The sequence below is a fragment of the Dama dama genome, chromosome 32 (assembly GCF_033118175.1).
Source record: "Dama dama isolate Ldn47 chromosome 32, ASM3311817v1, whole genome shotgun sequence".
Taxonomy (NCBI): domain Eukaryota; kingdom Metazoa; phylum Chordata; class Mammalia; order Artiodactyla; family Cervidae; genus Dama; species Dama dama.
Window position 1 is genome coordinate 44,495,453 of NC_083712.1, and position 24,375 is coordinate 44,519,827.

The 24,375-nt window shown below is 42.6% G+C and overlaps 1 protein-coding gene across 9 annotated transcripts in view; it reads left to right on the forward strand.

The window, feature by feature from the left end:
- The window catches only part of PSD3 (pleckstrin and Sec7 domain containing 3), a 404,084-nt gene that overhangs the window by 302,888 nt on the left and 76,821 nt on the right, over window positions 1–24,375 (forward strand). For all 9 annotated transcript variants that reach the window (XM_061134564.1, XM_061134566.1, XM_061134568.1 and 6 more), the window contains one exon: window positions 2,293–2,486. In XM_061134564.1, the coding sequence (XP_060990547.1) occupies window positions 2,293–2,486 (194 nt within the window). The remainder of the gene's footprint in view (window positions 1–2,292; window positions 2,487–24,375) is intronic.

Consider the following 24,375-nt stretch of genomic DNA (forward strand, 5'->3'; position numbering starts at 1 on the left):
TAATTGTGGTGTTTGATTATAATCCAAAGAATAAAATAAATATCTACGTGTCCATACTCACAGAAGAATTCCAGTTAGTAGTGAAGAAGAAATTAGGGAAATAAAGAAAATCACCATTAGGTCATCACAACATTATTGTCATAAGCAAGATCCACAGATGAATGCTAAAATTAGTGGTCAGAAGCTTAAGGAGAAACAGGATGTTTTCGTAGTCACAAGTTATCGCCCCCAAATCACATACAAAGGAAAATAGTAACTTCACCGTATAGAAACTTGCCGCAAACCACCTTAAGCAAGTAATCCAGGTTCATCCCTAATGATGAAACTCGCACCTCCTGGCGTGGTACGCTGAGAGGGTGTCACCCATGATATCCTTCCAAGAATGTATAGCCCCAGTCTAATCATGAGAAGACCTCAACCCTGCAGAACCACTGACTAGTACTCTACTAGTACTCTTCATGACTAGTACTAGGTCATGAAGGACAAGGGGAAGCCTAGGAACTGTCACTGTCTGGGGGCGACCAAGGAGTCATGACAGCCAAGTGCACTGTGGGGTCACGGATAGGATCCTGGAAACAGAAAAAACATTAGTGAAAAAAAAGGTGAAATCTGAATGAAGTCTGAAGTTTACTTTTTAGTATTGCATCATTAGCTTCTTAATTCTGACAGTTTTATTTGGGTTATGTAAGGTGTTAACATTGCAGAGAATTCCATGAGGGTCCAGTGGTTAGGACTCCGTGCTCCCACTGCAGAGGGCCTGGGTTCCGTCCCTGGTGAGGGACCTAAGATCCCCGCTGCTGTGTGGTGTGACCAAAGCAAAAAAAAAAAAAAAAAGTATTAACACTGCGGAAACTGGGTGATGAGCATAAGGGAATTCTGTACTATCTTTGCAAACCCAAAGCTATCTATTAATAAAAGTTAAATTAAAAGTAAAATACAGTTACCTGAGTCCAGTGTTATTTTCTGTCACAATTATTTATAAAATAACCAATAGAAAAACCCGCTATTTTTCTTTGATAACCAAACAAGCAATTTTGGTGATTATTCAGCTTGTGGTTTATTTTAAATATATTTTGGCGGTGGCTATTTTGGTTGAATTTTTTATTATTAGTTTTTATTTTTCATTGGAGGATCGTTCCTTACCATATTGTGTTAATTTATGCCGTATAGCAGCATGAATCAGCTATACATCCGTGCGTTCCTTCGCGAGCCTCCCTCCCACCAGCCCATCCCACCCCTGCAGGTTGTCACGGAGCCCTGCGCTGAGCTCCCTGGGCTCTACGGCGGCCTCCCACGAGTGCGTATGTCAGTGCATCCCACCCTCTCTTCCCCCTGCTCTCCACAAGTCCGCGCTCTACCCCTGCCCTGCGAGGAGGTTTATCAGTACCATTTTTCTAGATTCCATATTTTCATAGAAATTTTGAATAAAAAAAAATCAGTATTCAAAGTTTAATAGCAATGAAACCAGAGGTGATTCAGGACATTGAAACAGGTGAAGATGCTCTTATTCTGGTTATCTGTTTTCCAGCAGTATATCGGAGCTTATTAGCTTTCTTCTCCTCTGCCCCTGCTTTATTAAGTGATTCTGACTGCCTCCTTCACATACTACTTCATACGTTGTAATGTCAGAGTTAAACTTTCCCTGCTTGAAGGAACGGGGCCTCAGAGGCAACTAGGGGCTTCCTCAGTTGGTGAAGGGGCGCGTGGGAAAGCTGAAGCTGTAAGCTGCCGAAGCACCGTGCGTGGTGCCCAAACCCGCTGACAGCCATACCCGAGGTGTTATCAGTAGAGATTACCTGCTTATCTGGCAGACATAGTCTAATACTGTTCACTGACTTCATCTCTGCCTGTCGTATTCTGTATGCTTGGCACTATGCTAGGGCATGCAGAAATCAAAATCACGGTCTCTGCCCGAGGTTCCACTTGTTTTGAAAGCAGACAAACCTGAGGGTTCTGTAGGAGATGGAAAGCCCAGACTTTCGAGCCTCTGCAGCCATAGCCTCTCAGCTTCTTCCTCTTTTCCTAGGACTGTGCTTTGGCATGTTTATCTAAGTTCTGAGTCTGTTTCCTTACCTGTGGTGTAGGATACTAATGTCAGTCTTCCAAGACTGCCGTGGTCACTAGTGCCTGACACACGGGAGTTGTTAGGGAACCGCAGCTGTGCTTATCGTGGTCCTGTCATCGGGACTTACAGGCCATTAGAAGTATGACCATTTCTTACGCCAGATGACTCTGTTCAGGGAATACTGTGTAACTCAACCTTTGTGTTCCATCTTTGTTTTATCCTTTTAGAGATGATGAAGAGAAAAAAAAGTCTGTGTCCGAAGGTACCGATGAGAAGGCTAATGGAACACATCCAAAGACCATCAGCCGTATTGGGAGCACTACCAACCCATTCCTGGACATTCCTCACGACCCCAATGCTGCTGTGTACAAAAGCGGGTTCTTGGCTCGGAAGATCCATGCAGATATGGATGGAAAGAAGAGTAAGCGCCATTTGTTGACATTTCCTGTTTCGTTTATTTCATCTTTAATATAAGCTCAAAATTAAAGTGAATTTATCAGAAGCAAAGGAATAAAGAAAAATGATATTTATTTAGAAAAATAGTATTGAAATTTGATAAAACCTCTAACCCTAAATCATAAATCCCTTATGTACTTGATCTTCTGCAAATAGAATTTTAGAACTTCAGAACCAGAAGACTCAAAGATTATTCTTTTCTAACCTCTTATTCATCTATTTATACCTGCCTTCAACAAATAGCTTTGAGTGCCTGCCGTGTGCTAGGCATCAAAAGTATAGTAGTGCTTAGAAAGGACAGAGGTCCTGTCTTCATGGAGTTTCCGTTTCTGGTGGTTGAAGGGAATTTTCAACTTATAACGCATAGAATAATAAATAGCGTGAGGCCCTGGAGACAGAGCAAGGAGGGACAGACTTGTGATCCAGGCACACACGGAGCGTGCACGTCTGTGGAGGAGGGACAGGTGTGTGTAGGCAACATGTATGTTTCGCCCTGGAAAACGGAAGCAGGCCCACGTGACAGTCTTGTCCGCTGACGCGTGATGGTGGAGGTCCAGGCGGAATGGAGCGTGTGTGTGTCTGGGATGGCCTTTGCAGAGGGTGAAATGGCAGTCACAGCAGACAGTACAGTGGACAGACGGAGGTAGCTGCTGCGTATGCTCAGCGTCAGGCTGCTCCTCCAGACACAGGCGTGCGGCGCTGGGACGCACAGTCCTGCTGCTCCCGTCTACACTGTTTCCTTCAGGTGTTAACGTATTCTAGCATGTTCTGCTGGGGTGCCGTCAAGAGAAACATTGCAATAGTGTAGCTTTGACGCTGGCCTGTGCTGCTTCCCAAGTTCTGTAGGAGTGTCCCCACCACCTTTTCTAGGCACCCTGTGCACTAGCCCGCGAGGCTGCTTTGTTCTCTAACAACATTCTGTCTGTATACCAGTGACAGGTGAAAGTTACGTCTAACAGCTTAGGAAGAAGGGGCAGGGAAACACCTGAAGATGAAGAACTGTCTCCAGGGCGTTTCCTGCATTTCTTTCTCTTTATTATTTTGCATATCATATGTATTCTTTTCTTATTGAGGTATAATAATTGATTTATAATATTATCTTCAGGTGTATAACATAGTGATTCAAAAATTGTCTAGGTTATACTCCAGTTATAGTTATTATAAAATATTGGCTGTAATTTCCTGTGTGTACAATGTATCCTTGTAGCTTATTTATTTTATACGTAGTAGTTTTTATCCCTTAATCTCCCACCCCATATTGCTCCTACCCCATCCTGCTCCCCAAGGTAAACACTAGCTGGATCTACATATCTGTGAGTCTGTTTCTTTTTTGTAATATTCACTCATTTGTTTTTTAGATTCCAGGAATAAGTGGTGAAACACAGTATTTGTCTTTCTCTGTCTGCCTTTTTTCACTAGCCTTGATACCCTCCAGATCCATTCACATTGTTGCAAATGACAGAATTTCATTCTTTTTCATGTCTGAGATTCCATTGTGTGTGTGTGGGGGTATGTGTATCTCACATCTTCTTTATTCATTTATCAGTTGATGGACACTTAAGTTGCTTCCATATCTTGGCTGGAAAAGTTAGCTGATAGCCTTATAGGAGCTCCTTTGTAAGTAACTCGTTGCTTTTACCTTGATGCTTTTCATATGCTGTCTTTATTTTTTAATTTTTGCCATTTTAATTACAGTGTCAGTGTAGTCCCCTTTGGGTTGATCCTGTTTCAGACTGTGGATTTTCAACCAAGAAGTCTGTTTCCTTTCCCAGGTTAAGGAAGTTTTCAGCTACTATGTATTCAAGTATGTTGTCTTCCACGTTCTCTCTTCTTCCGGTGCCCTGACTGAGAATGTTGGTGCACTTGATATTGCCCCCAGCGATCTCTTAAACTATTCTCATTTCTTTTATTCTTTTTTCTGCTCAGTGGCAGTGATTTCCACTACTCCGTCTTCTGGTTCACTGATCCATTCCTCTGTATCATTTAATCTGCTGCCAATTCCTTCTAGTGTATTTTTCTATTTCAGTTGTATTCTTCATCTGTTTAGTTGTTGTTTGTATTTTCTAACTATTTGTTAAAAATCCTAACTTCTCCCTCTGTTGAGTCATTCTTCTCTCGAGTTCTTTGGTCATCTTTACAATTGGTACCTTGAACTCTTTCTCAAGTAAATCGTGTATCTCCACTTAGTTCTTCTTCTAGGGTTTCTTCTTGTTCCTATATTTGGAACACATTCTCCTGTCATCTCACTGTGCCTTATTTGCTGGTTTTATTTCTGTGTATCTGATAACTTGGTAACATTTCCTGCCCTTGGAGAACGACCTTTGTTAGGGGATTTCCTCTGTAGCCCAGCAGCACTCACCAGAGCTCTGGGCTCTAGGGGTGCCTCATCCTAAGACGACTCTGTGGGTCCTCCCCTTGTGGTGGGCTGACTACAATGGGTGATCTCGCAGGCGTGGCTGGCCCCCGGTCTGGTTGCTTGCCAGGACCTCCTTGTGCAGAGCTTGCTGGTCACTGGTTGGTGCACCTGAGTCACCAGGTGGCTGGCTGCCTCACTCCTGGTGAGCCCAGTGACAGGCAGAGCCAGGTCCTGGGGTCTAACTGCAGGATCCGGGGGTGCCAGAACTGGAATTGTAGCTCTGTTGCGTGGAACTGGATCCTGGGGCAGCTGGCTAAGGGACCCAGTGTCTCTCAGAGCTGGTGTTGGCCTGGAGGTAGGCAGTTCAGGGCCCAGCTCGTGGGCGGGCTCAGTCTGCAGACTCCAAGGCTGCAGTTTTCCTTGGGTGTGTCTCTGCCTGCTGGTGGCTGATGCTGGTCCCAGGGCTAGAGCAGGCTCACTAGGGAGTGGGGCCGAGGCCCAGGAGATTCTGGGGCTGGTGCCTGTTCACTCTATGGAGCTGGGTCCTCGGGTCGATGGCTGCAGGCCCTGGGGCTCCCAGGTCTGGGTCCTGTGCGCCGGTGTGTGCAGCCAGGTCCCGGACCCTCTGGTGGACAGGGCCTGTTCAGGGCCAGCCGTGCGCTCAGGGAGGCCTTGAGGCAGCCTTCTGATGGGCGGGACTCTGTCCCCACCTAGTCAGCTGCATGGCCTGAGTTCCTGGTTCCTTCAGGTTGGCGGGTGGAGGTGCGGCTGGGTCCCGAGGCTCACAAGTCAAGGGGAGGACTGACGGGGCGTTTGCCAGCCCCGGTGTCCCGAGGTAGAGCGGGCATCCACAGTGGCTGGCTCCCGTGTGTCCCACCAGGGCTGCAGCTGCCCCGGCCTCTCTGAGAGGCTCTCTGACATCAGTTGGTGGGTCTGACCCTGGATCCTTTCAAATGACTGCTTCAAAGCCTTAGGTATCTCCTTTGCGAACTTCTGGTTGGTTAGGGCAGTTTTAAATGTCACAGGCTTTTTCTTTTTAGCAACATAAGAAGCTCTGCCTGTTACCTGCCTCTGCTTCAGTCTCTGTTTCTGATCCTGCCTCAGAACCCAAAATAGGTGGGGAAACAGATGACTCAGGTAAGGTGGGGCCAACTGGGCCCAGTCTCCAGACTTCACTCCTACACTTGTGTTATCACCCAGGGCTCTTCACTTCTGCCTTTGAGACGGGGGTTGCGGGAGGAGCCTTGAAGTTTGAGGCTTTAATCCTCAAGCTCTTCCTAGATATTCCCAAGTCAATTTTTCATGGATTTTAAGATCACATTAGTATGGACAAGATAATTCAACTTTTTCAGTACAGGAAAGTGCATAATTTCTAATGATAATTAGATAATCAGTTGTGTCTGATTCTTTGCAACCCCAGGCTCCTCTGTCCATGGAATTCTCTAAGCAAAAATACTGGAGCAGGTAGCCATTCCTTTCTCCAGGGAATCTTCCCAACATAGGGATTGAGCCCAGGTCTCCTATGTTGCAGGCAAATTCTTTTATCAGCTGAGCCACCAGGAAAGCCCAGTGATAATTTATATATACTAAAGTTTATCAAGGAGCAACAGTTAGAACTGGACATGGAACAACAGACTGGTTCCAAACCGGAAAAGGAGTATGTCAAGGCTGTATATTGTCACCCTGCTTTTTTAACTTATATGCAGAGTACATCATGAGAAACGCTGGGCTGGAGGAAGCACGAGCTGGAATCAAGATTGCCGGGGAAAATATCAATAACCTCAGATATGCAGATGACACCACCCTTATGGCAGAAAGCAAAGAAGAACTCAAGAGCCTCTTGATGAAAGTGAAAGAGGAGCATGAAAAAGTTGCGTTAAAACTCAGCATTCAGAAAACTAAGATCATGGCATCTGGTCCCATCACTTCATGGCAAGTAGATGGGGAAACAGTGGAAACAGTGAGAGACTATTTTTCTGGGCTCCGAAATCACTGCAGATGGTGACTGCAGCCATGAAATTAAAAGACACTTGCTCTTTGGAAGAAAAGTTATGACCAACCTAGACAGCATATTAAAAAGCAGAGACATTACTTTACCAACAAAGGTCCATCTAGTCAAAGCTATGGTTTTTCCAGTAGTCATGTATGGATGTGAGAGTTGGACTATAAAGAAAGCTGAGCACTGAAGAATTGATGCTTTTGAACTATGGTGTTGGAGAAGACTCTTGAGAGTCTTTTGGACTGAAAGGAGATCCAACCAGTCCATCCTAAAGGGAATCAGTCCTGAATATTCATTGGAAGGACTGATGCTGAAGCTGAAGCTCCAATACTCTGGCCACCTGATGTGAAGAACTGACTCAATGGAAGAGACCCTGATGCTGGGAATGATTGAAGGGAGGGGGAGAAGGGGACGGCAGAGGATGAGATGGTTGGATGGCATCACTGACTCGATGGACGTGAGTTTGAGTAAACTCCGGGAGTTGGTAATGGACAGGGAGGCCTGGGGTGCTGCAATCCATGGGGTCACAAAGAGTGACTGAATTGAACTGAACTGAACTGAAAGTTTATCAACTTCAAGTACATTGTCTGAGTTCTAAAAATGTATACAGTTGTGTGACTACTACCACAACCAAGACATATAATATTTCCATCAGCTGACAAAGTTCTCATAGTTAATTCCTTCCACTTTACTCCCAATGGCAATCCTTATTTGTCCTTGGGCACTGAGCTTTCTCTTTCCTATAATTCCAGTGAGTGGAATCCTGCATACATTTTTGGGCTTGGCTTCTTTTGCTTGGTCGTGTTCTTTGCAGATTCGTTCCATTGCTGGGATATCCCACAGTTTACACATGCACCAGCTGGGCTTTTGTGTTTTCAGTTTGGGGCTTTATAAATAAACTTGCTTTGGATAGTCTCAAACAAGTCTATGCATATAGAAATGTTTTCATCTCTTTTAAGAAGGGATCTTAGGGTGAGGGAGTGAACCTGCTGGGATATATACTAAGTATACATTTAACCTTGTAATAAACTTCTAAACTTTCCAAACTGTACTGTTTTGCATTCCTGAAAACGGTGCATTTTATGTTCTCTTGATAAAATGATCCCTTTGTTGTGAAAAGACCTTCCTTATTCCTGGTCACATCCCTTAGTTTGAAATCTACTTTATCTAATATTAATATAGTGACTCTAGCTTTCTTTTCAATTTTTGCCTAATATACAGAAATTTTTTCTAGCTTTATTGTCTTACTCGATGATCTTGTCTTTAAAATTGTTTTACACAATGTACTGGTGGGTCTTTTTAACCCACTGTCTTTTAATTGGAGTGTTTACATTTATAGTAATTACGGATATCGTTGACTTTAATTCTGCCATCTTGCTCTTTGATTTTTATTTTTTCCTCTTTCTCTGCCTTTTTTGGGACTGTGTGTGGATGTGTGTGGTTCAGTCTTTCTTCACTTGTTGGCATATTAGTTGTGCATCTTTATTTAATAAGTTTAATGATTCCTGGAGGGTTTACAGTATAATCTTTAACTGGTCAGTCTGCCTTCAAATGTTACCACTTCGTGTGTACTTTGAAACCTTTATAACTGGTTTCCCCTTTCTCTTTACTAGGAATGTGCTATTATCATACATTTTAATTATGTTTATTAAACTCATGCTACATTGTTATTATTTTTGCTTTAGAAAGAAATGTATTCTTTACTTTTACTCACATACTGACCACTGCTGGTGTACTGGGTTCCTTTTTGTAATTTCACATTTCTGTTTAGTAGCTTTTTTTTTTCCTTCCTAAACAATTTCTTTCAATATATCTTATAGTAAACTGCTGGTGAGAAATGTTCTCATGTTTTATTGGCTTTTAAAATAATTTGTGCTGCACCTTAACTTTAGGAATTTATATTCACTGGTGTATAATTCCTTGACAGTGCTTTCATTTCTGTTTAAAATTTTAATATGTTGTTCTGTTGTCCTCTGTCCTGTGTGGTTTAGACAAAGGTCTGTCATCATTTTTTGTTCCTGTAGTGTGGGTTCCTACCCCGCTGGCCACTCTCAAAATGTCTCTCTTTATCTTTGATTTTAAGTAGTTTTATTGTGAGGTATTTTACTTTATGTTTTCCTTGCCTGGTGATTATTTTTAAGTTCTTGTATTCATCGCTTTATGTTTTTCACCAATTCTAGAAGTTTTTCAGTCGTCATTTTTATAGTACCCACTCCTCTTTCTGGGACTCTAGTTCCCTATATATTGCACCATATTACATTTCTTTCCAACTCTTTTTTGTTTGTTTCTTCAGTACTTTATTTATTTTAATAATTTTTATTGCTTTTTCTTCAAGTTTACCACAGTATTTTTATCCCACATATAGTATTTTTATCTTAGAAACTGCAAAGTGAAATTTTTCATCCTCTGTTTCTCTCCTTATCAAGTTTGTGTCTTTCTTAATATCCTTGAGCAGATTTTTCATGTTTACAATAGCTGTTTTAAGGTCCTTCTCTTCAAATTCATTCTGTCTTTTCTGGGACTGTTACATTCTTTGCATTCCTGGCAATTTTTATTTGGATGCCAGACATTGTGACATTTTTCAGGGTGGATTTGGTTCTATTCCTTTAAAGAATGTTGGATTTTATTCCATTTGTCTTTTTCCCATCTAATCTCTTCCATACTCCCCCCATCCCTTTTGTTGGACTTCCGGTCATATCTGCTTTAACTGGTTAATCTCGCTGCTGGATGGCTCCTGCAACATCGCCTGACACGCTTCTGAACGCATCCTTCTGTTTTGAGAGCTGGTCACCATAAGCAGATTTAAAATATGTTTTATATTACTCTTGCCTAATGTGTTTTAAAGCACATCACTTTTCATTTCTAATATCTTAAAAGAGTGAAAAAGCAGTAGTGGAGCTTTCCTGAAATGGAAAATCCAAATAATTTTTGAGAAGTCTGTGTAATGATACCCCTTGGGCACCTTATTCTGCTAAGTCTGTAGAAACTTATTTGGATTCATCATATTCACTGTAGCCATCTCAGGCGGCCTGTAATGTCCTTGGAGCAGGGCTTCGGTTCTGACCCAGAGTCGGAGGCCAGGTCGTGGCAGTGAAAGCGCCAGATCCTAGCCACTAGACCAGTGGTCAGTGACAAGGGCTCTGGCCCTTCGGCTTTGCACAAAAGAATTTCCATGAAGACAGGAAGTAGTGAAGCAAGTGAAGTAGTTATTAAGAGGAAAGAGTCCGGTACGTGTGGAGGGACACACGGGCAGCCTCAGAGCGAGAGTCCCCGAGTGGCACCCTCATAGCAGTTTAAGCACTTACACGGGGCGTCTCTTGCGGTTTTCCTTTGGCCAGTCATTCTGATTTGCCCGGTTCACGGTCCATATTTGGGGTATCTCCAGATCCTTCCCTGTGTGAACGTGCATCCCTTGGTCAAGGGGTTTCTGCCGCAGAGGAGTGCACGTAGCTTAGCGTTGGTTGCCGTCACTCCCTTTGACCTCCGAAGAGCTTTTCTGCACACATGTGGTTGAGGAGATCTCCTGACTTCAGGAATGAGAAATATGTGGTCTGGGCAGGGCACAGCCTCCTCCCTTAATTGTCCTGCTGTTCTCATTTTGGTTGGTCAATAGGGAATGAATGTCCAGTTGCTTTATGCTGAGGGGTGCCCGTCTGTCTCCTGCCTCAGGCCTCTATTGCATTTGTAAGTATGTGTACACGTGGTGGGTGCTCTGGTGAAAGTTTTTCATAAGTGAAGGTTTGGGTCAAAAGTCTGGGGAAAGATTAAAACCTTGGTTAACTTGTCTATAACGGACTACCTGTCCAACTCAAGATTTGTATCTTCCATTTTTTAAATTTACTCTAACGTACTAAATTTGTCAGAGTATTTCAATTCCTCATATAAACTTTTTTTTTTTAACTTGGAGATTTTCTTTCCTCTTATTTATTTATTTAGTCTTTTAAAGATATGCTGAGCTCAGAAATTTGTCCAGGAAACAAATCATGATTAAAAGCAAATGTTCTGTCTCATAGAAGTGTATGTGTTCACCAGACCCATTAAATCTGACATTAAGGGCAAGCTTTGAACAATCAGATTTAGAAAACAAAGTGTATCTTCTGGATTTTGTCAGGCAGAATGAAAAATATAGTTCAATACATGCTCTTAGTTTTATTAACCAATGCAAGATATTTGTAAAAATCAAAAAAGTGGAAAACAAGGTACTCTAAATATGAATGTGCTAAATGATGATGAATAAGAAAGATAATCAAGTGATTACTCAATATTAGTGCTTTTTCCTAAGCACTTCATGCATCACTTCATTTAATCTTCACCCTAGGAAGCAGATATTACGACTATTATCCCCATTTTACTAAGGAGGAAATTCATCTTAAATTTATTAGCCAAAGCTATAATATAGAATATCAGGAAATCTGGTGGAACTAAAATCTGATTATACCAAACTAACTATGGCACATTATTAAAAAGCAGTGCCTGTGAGAACATATGCTTAGAAAACTTTCAAGTTCGCCACGTCTGTGCCATCAGGACTGTGGCATGTATTTAGATGACTAGAGGTCTCAGCCTGGGGTCAGCAAGGTGTAAGCATGTCCTTTACTTGGCCATCCCAGCACTCTTTTGTAAATTGGATTGTGTGAATTTATCTGCATTTTCTGACCATCCTTTCCACAACTCCCCATCTCATCGTGCCAGGCCTCCTCACACAAAACCGCTGCTTCTCTGGCCCCAGGGTCTTGCGACATTGTGGACCACGTCCCCTGACCCCCACCTCCCACATAGACGCCGCTGCCTGCGGGGACAGGGCAGAAGAGGGGCACCAGGCCCTGCCTAGCGCCGTGGTCCTACTTCAGTGTCAACGTGGCAAGAAATGAAGCGCTCCCCTCGTTTTATTAGCACACTCTACGTCAGTTGAGGTGCAAGAAATGAATTTTTTTCCTCCATGAATTAAACACTCCTCAAGCACCTAAAACTATATACATGCCCAAAGACTATCTTAAATATAGCCTCTCTCCGCTTAGGCGCTTACCTTTCGGTATACGATACACACCAGACACATAATTACAATCTAGAGTCCACAGCACAAATTGTTAAAAACGTATATTGTTAGCTAAGATACCGCATAAGACGTTCAGAATTGAGAAGTACAGCTGGGCCGTGCTGATGTCTCCCAGATGACGAGATCCCCAGAGGACAGTGAAGCAGATAGGAGGGTCTGGAAGTAGCCGTGTTAGTTTATGGTAACATGGTCATGAAACGGAGGCAGTGACTGAGATCATTTAAAGACTACAGAAGTGTTTTAGTAAATGGTGCTGAGGGTGTGTTTATGTGTGGTAGGTGAGTGGGTGATGTGTGTGGTGTGGGGGTATGTGGTTGTGTGTGGAAGGGATGAGGTGTGTATGGTGAGTGTGTACATATGGAATGCAGGTGGATGGGGGCTCTGGGATATATGTGTTTCTGGGCCTCAGCCCAACCATAAAAATCAGTTTCAGGGAGATTAAAGGTAAAAATTTGAGAGACAAAATCTAAAATGTTTAGAGCAAAATGTGAAACATCTTAATGACCTTTGGGTAAAGAATGCTCTCTTAATGGCTGAGTAATATTGCAGTGTATATGGACCACATCTTCTTTATCCATGGATCTGTTGATGGACATTTAGGTTGCTTCCATGTCCTGGCTATTGTAAACAGATCTGCAATGAACATTGGGGTGCACATATCCTTTCAGATCATGTTTTTTTCCGGGTATATGCCAGGAGTGGGATTGCAGGGTCATAAGTTAGCTCTGTTTTTAGTTTTTAAGGAACCTCCACTTGTTCTCCCGGAGAAGGCAATGGCACCCCACTCCACTACTCTTGCCTGGAAAAATCCCATGGATGGAGGAGCCTGGTGGGCTGTAGTCTGTGGGGTCTCGAAGAGTCGGACACGACTGAGCGACTTCACTTTCACTTTTCACTTTCATGCATTGGAGAAGGACATGGCAACCCACTCCAGTGTTCTTGCCTGGAGAATCCCAGGGACGGTGGAGCCTGGTGGGCTGCTGTCTATGGGGTCACACAGAGTCAGACACGACTGAAGCAACTTAGCAGCAGCAGCAGCATACTGTTCTCCATAGTGACTGTACCAATTTACATTCCCACTTACCATGTAGGAGGGTTCTGAGAAAGCTCTCTTAAGATTTAGAGAAACAAAAACAGTGAAAGGATATATTGTTACAGTGGCTCAGACCGTAAGGAATCCACGTGCAGTGCAGAAGACCCAGGTTCAGTCCCTGGGTCGGGAAGATCCCCTGGAGAAGGGAATGGCAACGCACTCCAGTGTTCTTGCCTAGAGAATTCCATGGACAGAGAAGCCTGGCGGGCCACAATCCATGGGGTCACAGAGAGTCAGACATGACTTTAGTGGCTTAGCATGGCATACATAAATATATGAAGAGATCCTCAGCCTTACCAATAATCCTCAGATTACCAAGGATCCTCAGATTAAACACACAGTGAGATATTATCTCACGTCACATTAGCCAGAATTTGGAAGAGTAATAATACCAAATGTTAGCAAGAATTTTAGAGCAATGTGAGTGTTGGTGGCCTTGGAAGACAATTGGCAATCATAAATAAAGTTGGAAGAATTTACACCCGTGTCTCAGTTAATCCAGTCCTAAGTGTGTATCTACAGAAATTCTTGCTGTTTTACATGAAAGGGGTTGTTTATAGCAACCTCACAATAGCTCAGAATAAGACATTGGAAGGGTTTCATATATTTATGTAATAGAAAACTATGTAACTGTGAAAAGCAAATAGAGTTACAATTTTTAACATGAATGACTCTCACAAAAGATAATGTTTAATGAAAAACTTAACTTGCAGAGAAATGTGCACATATGGTAACATCCTAAAGCTTGCAACACAGCACTGTTTTTAATGGGACTGCATTTACGTACAGAAATCTGTTCTGGCCAAAAAGGGGAAGAACGTGCAGTCAACGAGGAGTACACAGCAGTTCAGCTGTAGTGATGACTATTCAGTGTTGGGGACACGTGTGTTTACTGCTGTAAAGGCTGTTGACAACCTTCTGACCTCTTAATGTTTCATCATAAAATTTTTAAAACTTTATAGCATATCTGATTGAATGGAAAGTTTAGAAACAGTTGATATTTTTCTTGAAATTTGTTCAAGAAAAATAACAATTATAAAACCCAAACCCCCAAATTAGTATTCACCAGTGTAATACTTTAAACCTTCAACACAATAGTAAGATTGTGTTAGTTTTTCACATTTAGAAATGTAAAAGATTTAATTATATCAGTGAGAAATCCTTTCACATAAGTCACATTGGCCAGAATTTGAACGAGTAACAATACCAAGTGTTGGCAAGCAATTTAGAGCAATGTGAGTGTCAGTGGTCTCCCCGCTTTGAAAGACAGTTGGCAATAATAAAGTTGGAAGAGCCTTTATACAATGGGAAGTGAACATTGTTCGCCTTAACCCTGTGAGATGCAGATGAAAGAATTTGGGATAGGAAAGCAGAAATCGGAGAACCCAGGGGACACAGGAAGAGAACCATCATGCTGCTCTTTTTCTTTTAGCATAATCAAATAGTTTTATTCATTTATCTGAGCCTATAACAGATCAAGCGGAGAAAGTAACATTTACAGAAATAGATTCTATACATGACTGCATATATATATATATATATATATATATATAGTTTATGATATAGTTATACACACAATTCTATACATCATGCTGCTCTTAGAAAGAAGTAGAAACAGGCTGCCTAATACCCAGGACACAGGAAATAATGCATGTGCTTGAAACTGCTGGGGTGACACATGCTGGTTTAGTCGCTAAGTCATGTCTGACTCTTCCAACCACATAGACTGTAGCCTACCAGGCTACTCTGCCCATAGGATTCTCTGGGCAAGAATACTGAAGTGGGTTACCATTTCCTTCTGTAAGGGGCAGCACATAGTGATACAAATAAAAACCATAAGATGTACTGGGCAGGTGGGATGGAGCAGTCACATATGCTGAAGCCTCATCTCTCTCAGTAGAAAATCAATAGAGAATTTTTGCAATCTGTTATCACAGCACATTGTTTAAGGGTGTGATGCAAATTGACTACCCTGTGTTAGTCGCTCAGTCGTGTCCGGCTGTTTGCGACCCCATGAACTGTGGCCCACCAGGCTTCTCTGTCCATGGGATTCTCCAGACAAGAATACTGGAGTGGGTTGCCATTTCCTCTTCTAGAGGATCTTCCCGATCCAGGGATAGAACCTGCATCTCCTGCATTGTACCCTGAGACACAGTAAATGTTAAAAAGTGGTTCCTTTTGGAAAATGGGATTGGAAGAGTTGGGAGAAGTGAATTAAAAGAGGCTAATTATGTGGATATATCACTTTAACAATTTTGAAATATTTTAATCACATTTCCAATATAGATTCTTCAGTGATTTTACCCACCTGAGATTTGTTTCTATTTGAAATATGGAAATGTTCATTGCTTTTTAAGAGTGTGGGAGCCATATTTGTTTCACATTTTTAAAATCTCATTTTAAACACTTTGGATGTAAGGAATGCTGGGAAGTGTCTTGAGAAGGTTAGGGGGTTCCACTCACTTTAGAGGGGTTTACAGTTTGCCTATCAGCAAAGGTTTTGAAAATTCAGCCCCGCATGTCAAATTTGAGGAAGCAGATATTATTCTGAGTCACCCATACTGAAAATAGAGTTGATGATGGCAACACAGGCAGAGATCTTTGCTATTGTGTAACACTGGGAACAGCGACACTATAATTAAGAGCTAATAAAAGTGGGATTTTTTCCCCCAGAAGACAGTGTCTCCTCCTGTTAGAGATAGACTCTTGAAGTGGAGACAGAGCAAAGCAGTTATTTTAAAACCAGGCTGAGGCCCCCCGCCCCACCGCCCGGCTGTGCGGCGGGGCTGTCCCGTGATGCGCTTTGGCAGGGGGACACAGCAGCGCCGTGAAGGCAGCCGTCCGCGTCCTCGCAGGGGTTTGGCAGCAGTCTAGTTCCGGGGACGTTTGATCAGTTTTCAACGAGGAGTGCCTCTGCACAGTTCTACATTTAGACTAAAAGAACAAGGTTTAGGTTTTTAAGTTCCATTTCATGGGTCTTGCCTTCATTTACAATCCACCCTTTCCTGCAATGAAATTGATTAAAACAGATTACCCACCATTCTCAGAAGCAGTACTTTTGACAAGGACTGTGGAATAGAAACTATAATCTTTTAGCAACGAAAAAATCTGTTCAGAGTCTGCATGTTTCTTTCTGAAAGAATGCAGTTTTCTTTACATCTGATTTTTAGAAATTATTTTGTGTGTACTATTGACTCATTCTGTTTATATTTTCAGTATAGTTGACATTTAGGAGAAAGAAGAAAATAATCTTGGAGTCTCTATGTTTATATATTGTAGTTTATTAAATTCCTCAGCAGCCTGATGAATACTTGGAATTAAAGGTGCAATACTGATTTCCTCAAGGACATAATTATGGTGATAGAAATTTATGTACAAAAATTTTATCACTGGGTAGTACAGAATTAAGAATTTGCGCTTTGAAACTAGATAGATCCTTGATTCATTTCAGACATTCTTTTGTGCACCAGCTGTGTGCCAGTCCGTTCTCTTGATGGGGAATAATTTATGGAGAGGAAGGGGGTGTATCTGAGCAGGTGTCATTCAGCTAATGGGAAAAGGAAGTCCATAACATCTTTGAACACAGAGAGCTTGTGTAGGAATATTCCAGGGAGGGAAGTAGGTTGTGCAGAAGCCCCACAGCGAGAACAGCCACCTTACGGATGCTCGTTAGTACAATGTCTGGCACACAGAACGAACCTGAGTGTTACTTAAGAGCTTAATTTTAAATTTTTGCTTATTTATTGTGGCTGTGCTGGGTCTTCGTTGCTGCCCGCAGGCTTCTCAGTGCAGAGCCTGGGCTCCAGGCTCACGGGCTTCAGTGGCCGCAGCGTGTGGACCCTAGAGTTCCTGCTCAGCAGTTGTGGCGCACGGACTTAGTTGCTCTGCGCCGTGTGGGATCTTCCCGGACCGGGGATCGAACCCATGTCCACTGCCTTGGTGGTTGGATGCTTAACCACTGGACCACCAGGGAAGTCCTTAACAACTTAATTCTTATTTTAGGGACAGGATGTTGGCGGCAGCAGCACCATCAGTATCTTGGAAACAGCTTAATGATCACCAAGAGCTATATAGTGTCAGTCTTGCAATCCATTTTTAAATGACATATGATTATATAAGAAGTGGTGTTTAAAGGAAACAAGGATGATATCACAGTTTTGTGGCAAATGTGTACATAGTAAAATGATTGGAAGCTTATATACCAACAGTTTATGTAAACTGTTCTAGTGATTTTATATATTTTTTTCTGTGTGTATGTGTGTGTTTTTCTGTTATTTTCCTTATTTTTTTATTTACTTAAAATTTTTTTGCCATTAATGAGAATGTGTTGAATTAGAATGGCAATGGGGGATTCTGCATATAAGCGGTATCATATAAATGAACTTATTTACAGAGGAGAAACAGACTCCAAGTCTTAGAGAATGAACTTAGGAGTACCAGTGGAGCAGGCTAGTGGGAAAAGATAGATTGGGGTTTGGGACAGACATGCACACAAGGCTATATTTAAAACAGATAACCAAGAAGGACCTGCTGTATGGCACAGGGAACACTGCTCCATATTCTGTAATAACCTAAATGGGAAAAGAATTTGAAAAAGAATAGATACAAGTATTAATATATGTATAACTGAAAGAAAGTAAAATAGATAACCAACAAAAATTTTTTTGTTATTGACACTAGACAAATATAACTTATGTTATCAGGAATAATTGACATTTTATGTGAAACATTTGTTACTTAAAATATAAACACTAATACAATAGAAAATTTAAAAGCTTAATGAAATATACTGATGTCTCAAATACAGAAAAAGGTTTGCCAGACAAAGACAAATTGGAGAAGGTACAACAAACACATAGAATGATTATCAGTAAAAAAAAACAGTGACTGATAAATAACAAAAATACAATGAAACAAATGTAAAGGCATAATTGGCTTTATTAAACCATTGGTCAACTGGGCAGCATTCCACCTTGCCAGCAGAGAGGAGCGCAGAGGAGCTATACAAAACGGAAGGCTTTTCCAGGCAGGAGGGAAGGGCCGAGGGGACATCTCATGTTCCTCTGGGGGGTGGACAGGACCTCTGTAGCAGATTTCCTGCTGCTGCTGACAAGAAATGTCCAGACTGGTTGGCAAAGACCATTCCTTGGGGGAGGTTGTATTAAGCCTAGGTCTGGTGAGGTGGGCTGAGCACAAGTGACTCCATTTGGGGCCTGCTGTCTCTTTTTAAAGATCACTTACAATAAGGTGGTGGGTACTAAACCTCCCTTTAAAACCTCTTACCATAAGTAAGTTGCAGGTGGAGTTGGTTGATCAGTGTTGTTGCACGCTGTTTTGGCAGCGCTTCTGCTGCTTGTTGCGGTCCTTGGCGGAATGCAGCCCTGTTGCCCTCGCACAGTAAGTGGGAACCGGGGACGCTCTTCGGAGCACTGGCCGTCCAATCGAGTGGGAGAGGCTGGCCTGACGGGGAAGAGCTGAGAGCTAAACCGGTGGCGGCGTCACTTCAGGCGCAGTCCGTGGCGGGGGCTGTTTGCTGGCGTCTGTGTCACAGTCTTCAGGGAGGGTCAGGAACCGCGTTTCAGAGAGAGGAGCTGGCAGGGTCTCCTGAGGCTCTCAAGTGGGGAGAGAGAGTCAGACTGCTGTCTCCCTGAGAACAGACTCCTGGCTGCTCTTCCTTGCCACTGGGAATTCTTTTTGTTTGACCTGCACTAGCTTTGGCCCAGGGGCACTTTCAAGGGCACTTGGGCTGTGTTACCATTACAGGAGCCTATTTTAATTCTACTCATAGAAATGCACTCTCAGCAGAGTCTTTGACTCTGAACTTTCTTGGTCAGAAGGTGCTTATGAAGTTGAAGAAACTTTATTTGGTGTCACCTGATGAGCCAGATTCAAGCTTGTCTGATTCAGCAGTTACCTGTGCTCCTCAGATGGACGGTAATAATTTACCCTTACATTTTATGTTATCTTTTTATCATTTTTTAAAATTTATTTTTCATTGGATAATTGCTTTACAGTGTCGTGTTAGTTTCTGCCATACATCAGTGCAAGTCAACTACACGTGTAACACATCCCTTCTCTTGAGTCTCCCCCCCACCCGCTTCCTGTCCCTCTAGGTTGTCTCGGGGCTCCAGCTTGAGCTCCCTCTGTCGTATAGCAACTTCCCACTGTCTGTTTTACTTACGGTAACATATATATTTCAGTGCTGCTCTCTCGGTGCATCCCACCCTCTCCTCCCCTCACTGTGTCCACAAGTCTGTTCTATATCTGCCTCTCTAGTCCTGTCCTGCAGATTAGGCTCATCAGTACCGTTTTCCTAGATTCCATATATACATGTTAATGTCTGGTATTTGTTTCCTCTTTCTGACTTACTTCGCTCTGTATAACAGGATCTGGGTTCATCCACCTCAGTTCAGCTGACTCACAATCGTTCCTTCTCATGGCTGAGTGATATTCCATTGTATACATATACCACAGGTTCTTTATCCATTCATCTGTCAGTGGACATGTAGGTTGCTTCCATGTCCTAACTATAAAGAGTGCTGCTATAAACATTGGAGTACCATGTCTTCTTGATGATTTTCTCAGGGTATATACCCCAAAGTGGGATTGCTGGGTCATATGGAAGTTTTATTCCTTGCTTTTAAGATACATTTTATTTTAGTACATTGGTTTAAATAAGTTTGATAAATGAGTTCTGTAAACTGTGCATGAAATTGCAAAAAACATAGTATGCTTGATATTTCTTAGAGTTCGGTGTTCATACCTTTCACATATAATGAAGTTGTTGAACTTCAGTAACATTTTGCTATTGGCCAACTTTTTAAGATGGCCAACTATTTATTAAAAATAGCAAGTTCTCCAGCATCTTCCTCCAGTTTATAATAATTATGAGCATGGTTACTATAGTTAATAGCATTGTATTACATATTTGAAAGTTACTAAGAGGGTAGATCTTAAAAGTCTTCATCCCAAGAAAAAACAGCAGTGTATGGCGATAAATGATAAGTACCCTTGTAGTAGTCATTTTGCAATTTGGACAGATATTGAATCATTATATTGTATACCTGAAAATCATATATTATCATTAACTTTTGTTGAGTCGTATCACCTACATGCCTGTTTAGGACATCTGATTCTTTTCTCCGTCTTTTTGAGTTTTTAATCTTCTCTCTGGACACAGTAACAAATCAAAGCACTCGCTTGGAGATCCCACCTGCTTGGTCCCACTCAGGTGCTTGCTTGGAGGTAGTACAGGGGAGCTCTGTGATAAACATCGATAGTGGCATTTCAGGCGACTGCTGAGTGGCCGAGAGGACAGTAAACCCACGGTGGGGAGACAGTGGAGGAGGCGGGCAGCCGCGAACTGCAGCGTGCATCTGTAGGCTCTGCAGAGGTGGCGTCTGAGCAGAGACGGCTGAGGTGAAGGGGCTGGTACCCGGAGCAGCTGGAGGGAGCGGGAGGTGTCGTTCATCCGTCAAAGTCCTGAATCAGTGTGTGTGACTCTGGTGTGTGTGTGTCCTGGAAGCAGCCGTGCTCCGAGGCCTTCCTGTCTTTGCTGCCTGCACCCTCCCCTGTAACCGTCAGCCTGTGAGGATGCGTGCTTGTGAGTCCCGCCCTCTTCTCCACCCTCAGCAGCCCCAGGCCCTCACGTCCTCCTTGTGCCTCTAGGGATCAGGGAAGCCATCTCCCACCCAAGTGGGGAAGGATTTGTTTGTAAGTGGGGTTTGTGCATTTTTACAGCTTTTTATCAACACGTGGGTAAAGTTTCTCCGTCAGCTTTCGTTCCTCCTCCCGTCGTTCGCTTCTACTGTTGGCATTCAGGTTTGATGTCTCCAGTGTCAAGACAGGACGGGACCTGGGACAGAACAGAACCAGAACTATGTTAATGAATACGCTGCACTCCATCCTCCCCCAATAAATTAAGGGTGAAAGGTTACCCTGCTCTCTTAAGAATGTGTCAGTAATGTCTGGGGCAGAGGATTTCCTCTCAAAGGACTGACTCTAACAAAGAAAAATTTCTGAATACATGAATGACATTTTAAAAAATTAAGTCTTTGTGTTTTAGCATGGAAATTGGGTGCATTTTCTTTTAGCAGACATTATCCCTAACAATAAAAAAAAATACTTTAAAAAGATTCACATACATTAACTCATCCAACTTTCAGAATACCCTTATGAAGTAGGTATCATTTTATTATTATTTTAACGAGGCAGTAAGTGACGCGTCGAGAGACTGACCTTGACCTGCCCACAGTCACTCAGGTGAAATCAAAATTTCAACCATGTGCCCTCTGTGAAAATTACTGCGCTGGCTTTTGTCCAGAGGTCATCCTGATAAAGGATGGTGGTGAGCAGTGTTATGAGACTTATGTAATTGAGATCTATGCTTTGATTTAGTGTCTTAGTCCAGATGTACTGTAGAGAAGGTGGAGGTCAAAAGAAAACTCATTTTTCCCCTTTGAAGTCTTGCTAAAAGCTAAATCCTCATTTAAAGCCTTCTCTGACTTCTAAATTCTACTCATTTGTAGCGTTAGTGACTCCCTCCTCTCTGCCTGCTGCAAACCCCCGTTGTGGTTATTCCAGGTTAGTGCCATGCTACCGTTTGGCTTATACGGCTTATCATGTTGTATTAAGTTTCACTGATAATGTGAACTTTTTAGGGGTGGGGCTTGTGTCCTTAATAACCTTAATGAACAACATTGTAATTATGGTGTGGTATAGTGTCATTTTAGATCTTATAACCAGAGATGTTAGGCAACTTGTTGAAAATCAGAGAAACAGTAGACATAAGAATGTGTGAACAAAATCCGGGTTTCCAGGCTCTCGGTCCAAAGTTACTGCCATTCTAGAAAGATCGATTTAGGGTAAGAGTCTTGACTTCCTAAAGGAATAGAATAACATCCAGAGTCAACTTCAGCCTGCCAGGGGCATCCTGGGAGCCTGTTCTTCCAGTTCTCATGTTTCAGGTTCTGTTCTCTACCAATAACATAAACCTGTTTCTGTTATGAAAAGGAGATATTTTTTCATGGAAAAACCATAGCTATATGTTGTACTTCTGGTTCCTTTAAGGCTGCCCCAGTTTTTCCTTCTATAAAATAGAGTTGATGGCATACAACAGCTCTCAGTCGTAAAGAAAAAGATTATAAAGATTAACTGATATTTTTGAAATGTGTAAATTGTCTTAAATGTTTCAAAGGTAAATTATTTAAAAGTATAAGATAGTAATAGTACTGTTTTATTTCTACCACTCTGTTATAAACCTGAGGATAATTAACACTATCACTGGCTTAATAGTGTGTGAGTTTTCTCCCAAAGGTAACTTCTGTTTTGCATAGCTGGGATTCATTGTTTTAAGTAGAAATCTGAGTGTCTGAGTTACTCAGTGAGGATTTAATAGTACTTCTTGTGGTTGGAGAAGGAAATGGCAACCCACTCCAGTATTCTTGCCTGGAGAATCCCATGGACAGAGGAGCCTGATGGTCTACAGTCCATGGGGTTGCTAAGAGCCAGACAGGACTAAGCAACTAACATACATTCAGAAAATAAAGTGACAGACTTTATTTTCTTGGGCTCCAAAATCACTGCAGATGGTGACTGCAGCCATGAAATTAAAATACACTTTCTCCTTGGAAGCAAAGCTATGATAAACCTAGACAGCATATTAAAAAGCAGAGACATTACTTTGCCGACAAAGGTCCATCTAGTCAAAGCTATGGTTTTTCCAGTGGTCGTGTATGGGTGTGAAAGTTGGACCATAAAGAAAGCTGAAGTGATGTGAAAGTCACTCAGTCGTGTCTGACTCTTTGTGACCCCATGGACTATACAGTCCATGGAATTTTCCAGGCCAGAATACTGGAGTGGGTAGCCTTTCCCTTCTCCAGGGGATCTTCCCAACCCAGGGATCAAACCCAGGTCTCCCGCATTGCAGGCAGATTCTTTGCTAGCTGAGCCACCAGGGAAGCCCAAGAATACTGGAGTGGGTAGCCTATCCCTTCTCCAGCAGATCTTCCCAACCTAGGAATCGAACTGGGGACTCCTGAATTGCTGGCCGATTCTTCACCAACTAAGCTATCAGGGAAGCCCAGCTGAGCACTGAAGAATTGATGCTTTTGAACTGTGGTGTTGGAGAAGACTCTTGAGAGTCCCTTGGACTGCAAGGAGATCCAACCAGTCCATCCTAAAGGAAATCAGTCCTGAATATCCACTGGAAGGACTGATGCTGAAGCTGAAGCTCCAATACTTTGGCCACCTGATGGGAAGGACTGATTCATTGGAAAAGACCCTGATGCTGGGAAAGATTGAAGGTGGGAGGAGAAGGGGACGGCAGAGGATGAGATGGCTGGATGGTATCACTGACTTGATGGACGTGAGTTTGAGCAAGCTCCAGGAGTTGGTGATGGACAGGGAAGTCTTGCATGCTGCAGTCCATGGGGTTGCAAATAGTCAGACATGACCGAGCAATTAAAGTAACTGACTGAACACATAAGCAGTACTTCTTATGGTGGTGCCTGAGGATATTTTATGAAGGGAAATTAGGGATTAATATAAAAGGATTACCCTTAACTTCACATAATGGTTTGTAGGGAGGGCTGTCATCCGTGAATTTATCTAAATCCTTTGCACACACATCATGGAAAGCAAACCTCCCCGCCACCCCACCCCCTAGGTGGACCTCCAGTTGCCTCAGTGATGTAGAGCAGAACTGTATGTCAGCTTGCTTCCTGCCAAGGTAGCATGTGTCTTCATCCTCTAAGAGAGTTACTCTAAGAATTCTGCCCAGTTTTCAGACAGTCACCAGGGAATGGCACTTTAGAAATGTCTTGTACCTCTTACAAATCTCACACAGATGTGTCCCAGTTGCATGGTGTAGAAAGGCGTTTACTGAGCATGTCTTTGTTTCCAAGTGCAGCAAGGTACTGGATTTATTTTGGAAGGGCCTCATTGGTATGACATTATATATGTATGTGTATATATAAATATAAATATATATATAAACTTTTTAACAAACTTTTACAATATCGTCTTGGTTTCTGACATGTGCTCAGTCAGTCCAGCTGTGTCCGTCTCTTTTTGACTGCTTGGACTGTAGCCCACCAGGCCCCTCTGTCCATGGGATTTCCCAGGCAAGGACACTGGAGTGGGTTGCCACGCCCTCCTCCAGGGGATCTTCCCCACCCAGGGGCTGAACTTGAGTCTCCTATGTCTCCTGCACTGCAGGTGTGTTCTTTGCCACTGAGCCACCGGGAAACTCAACAATGCAAATCAGCCATGATTGTACATACATCCCCTCCCTCCCTATATTTTAAATGTGTTTGTCTATTGCCATACAGAAATTAAAAATATTTTACAT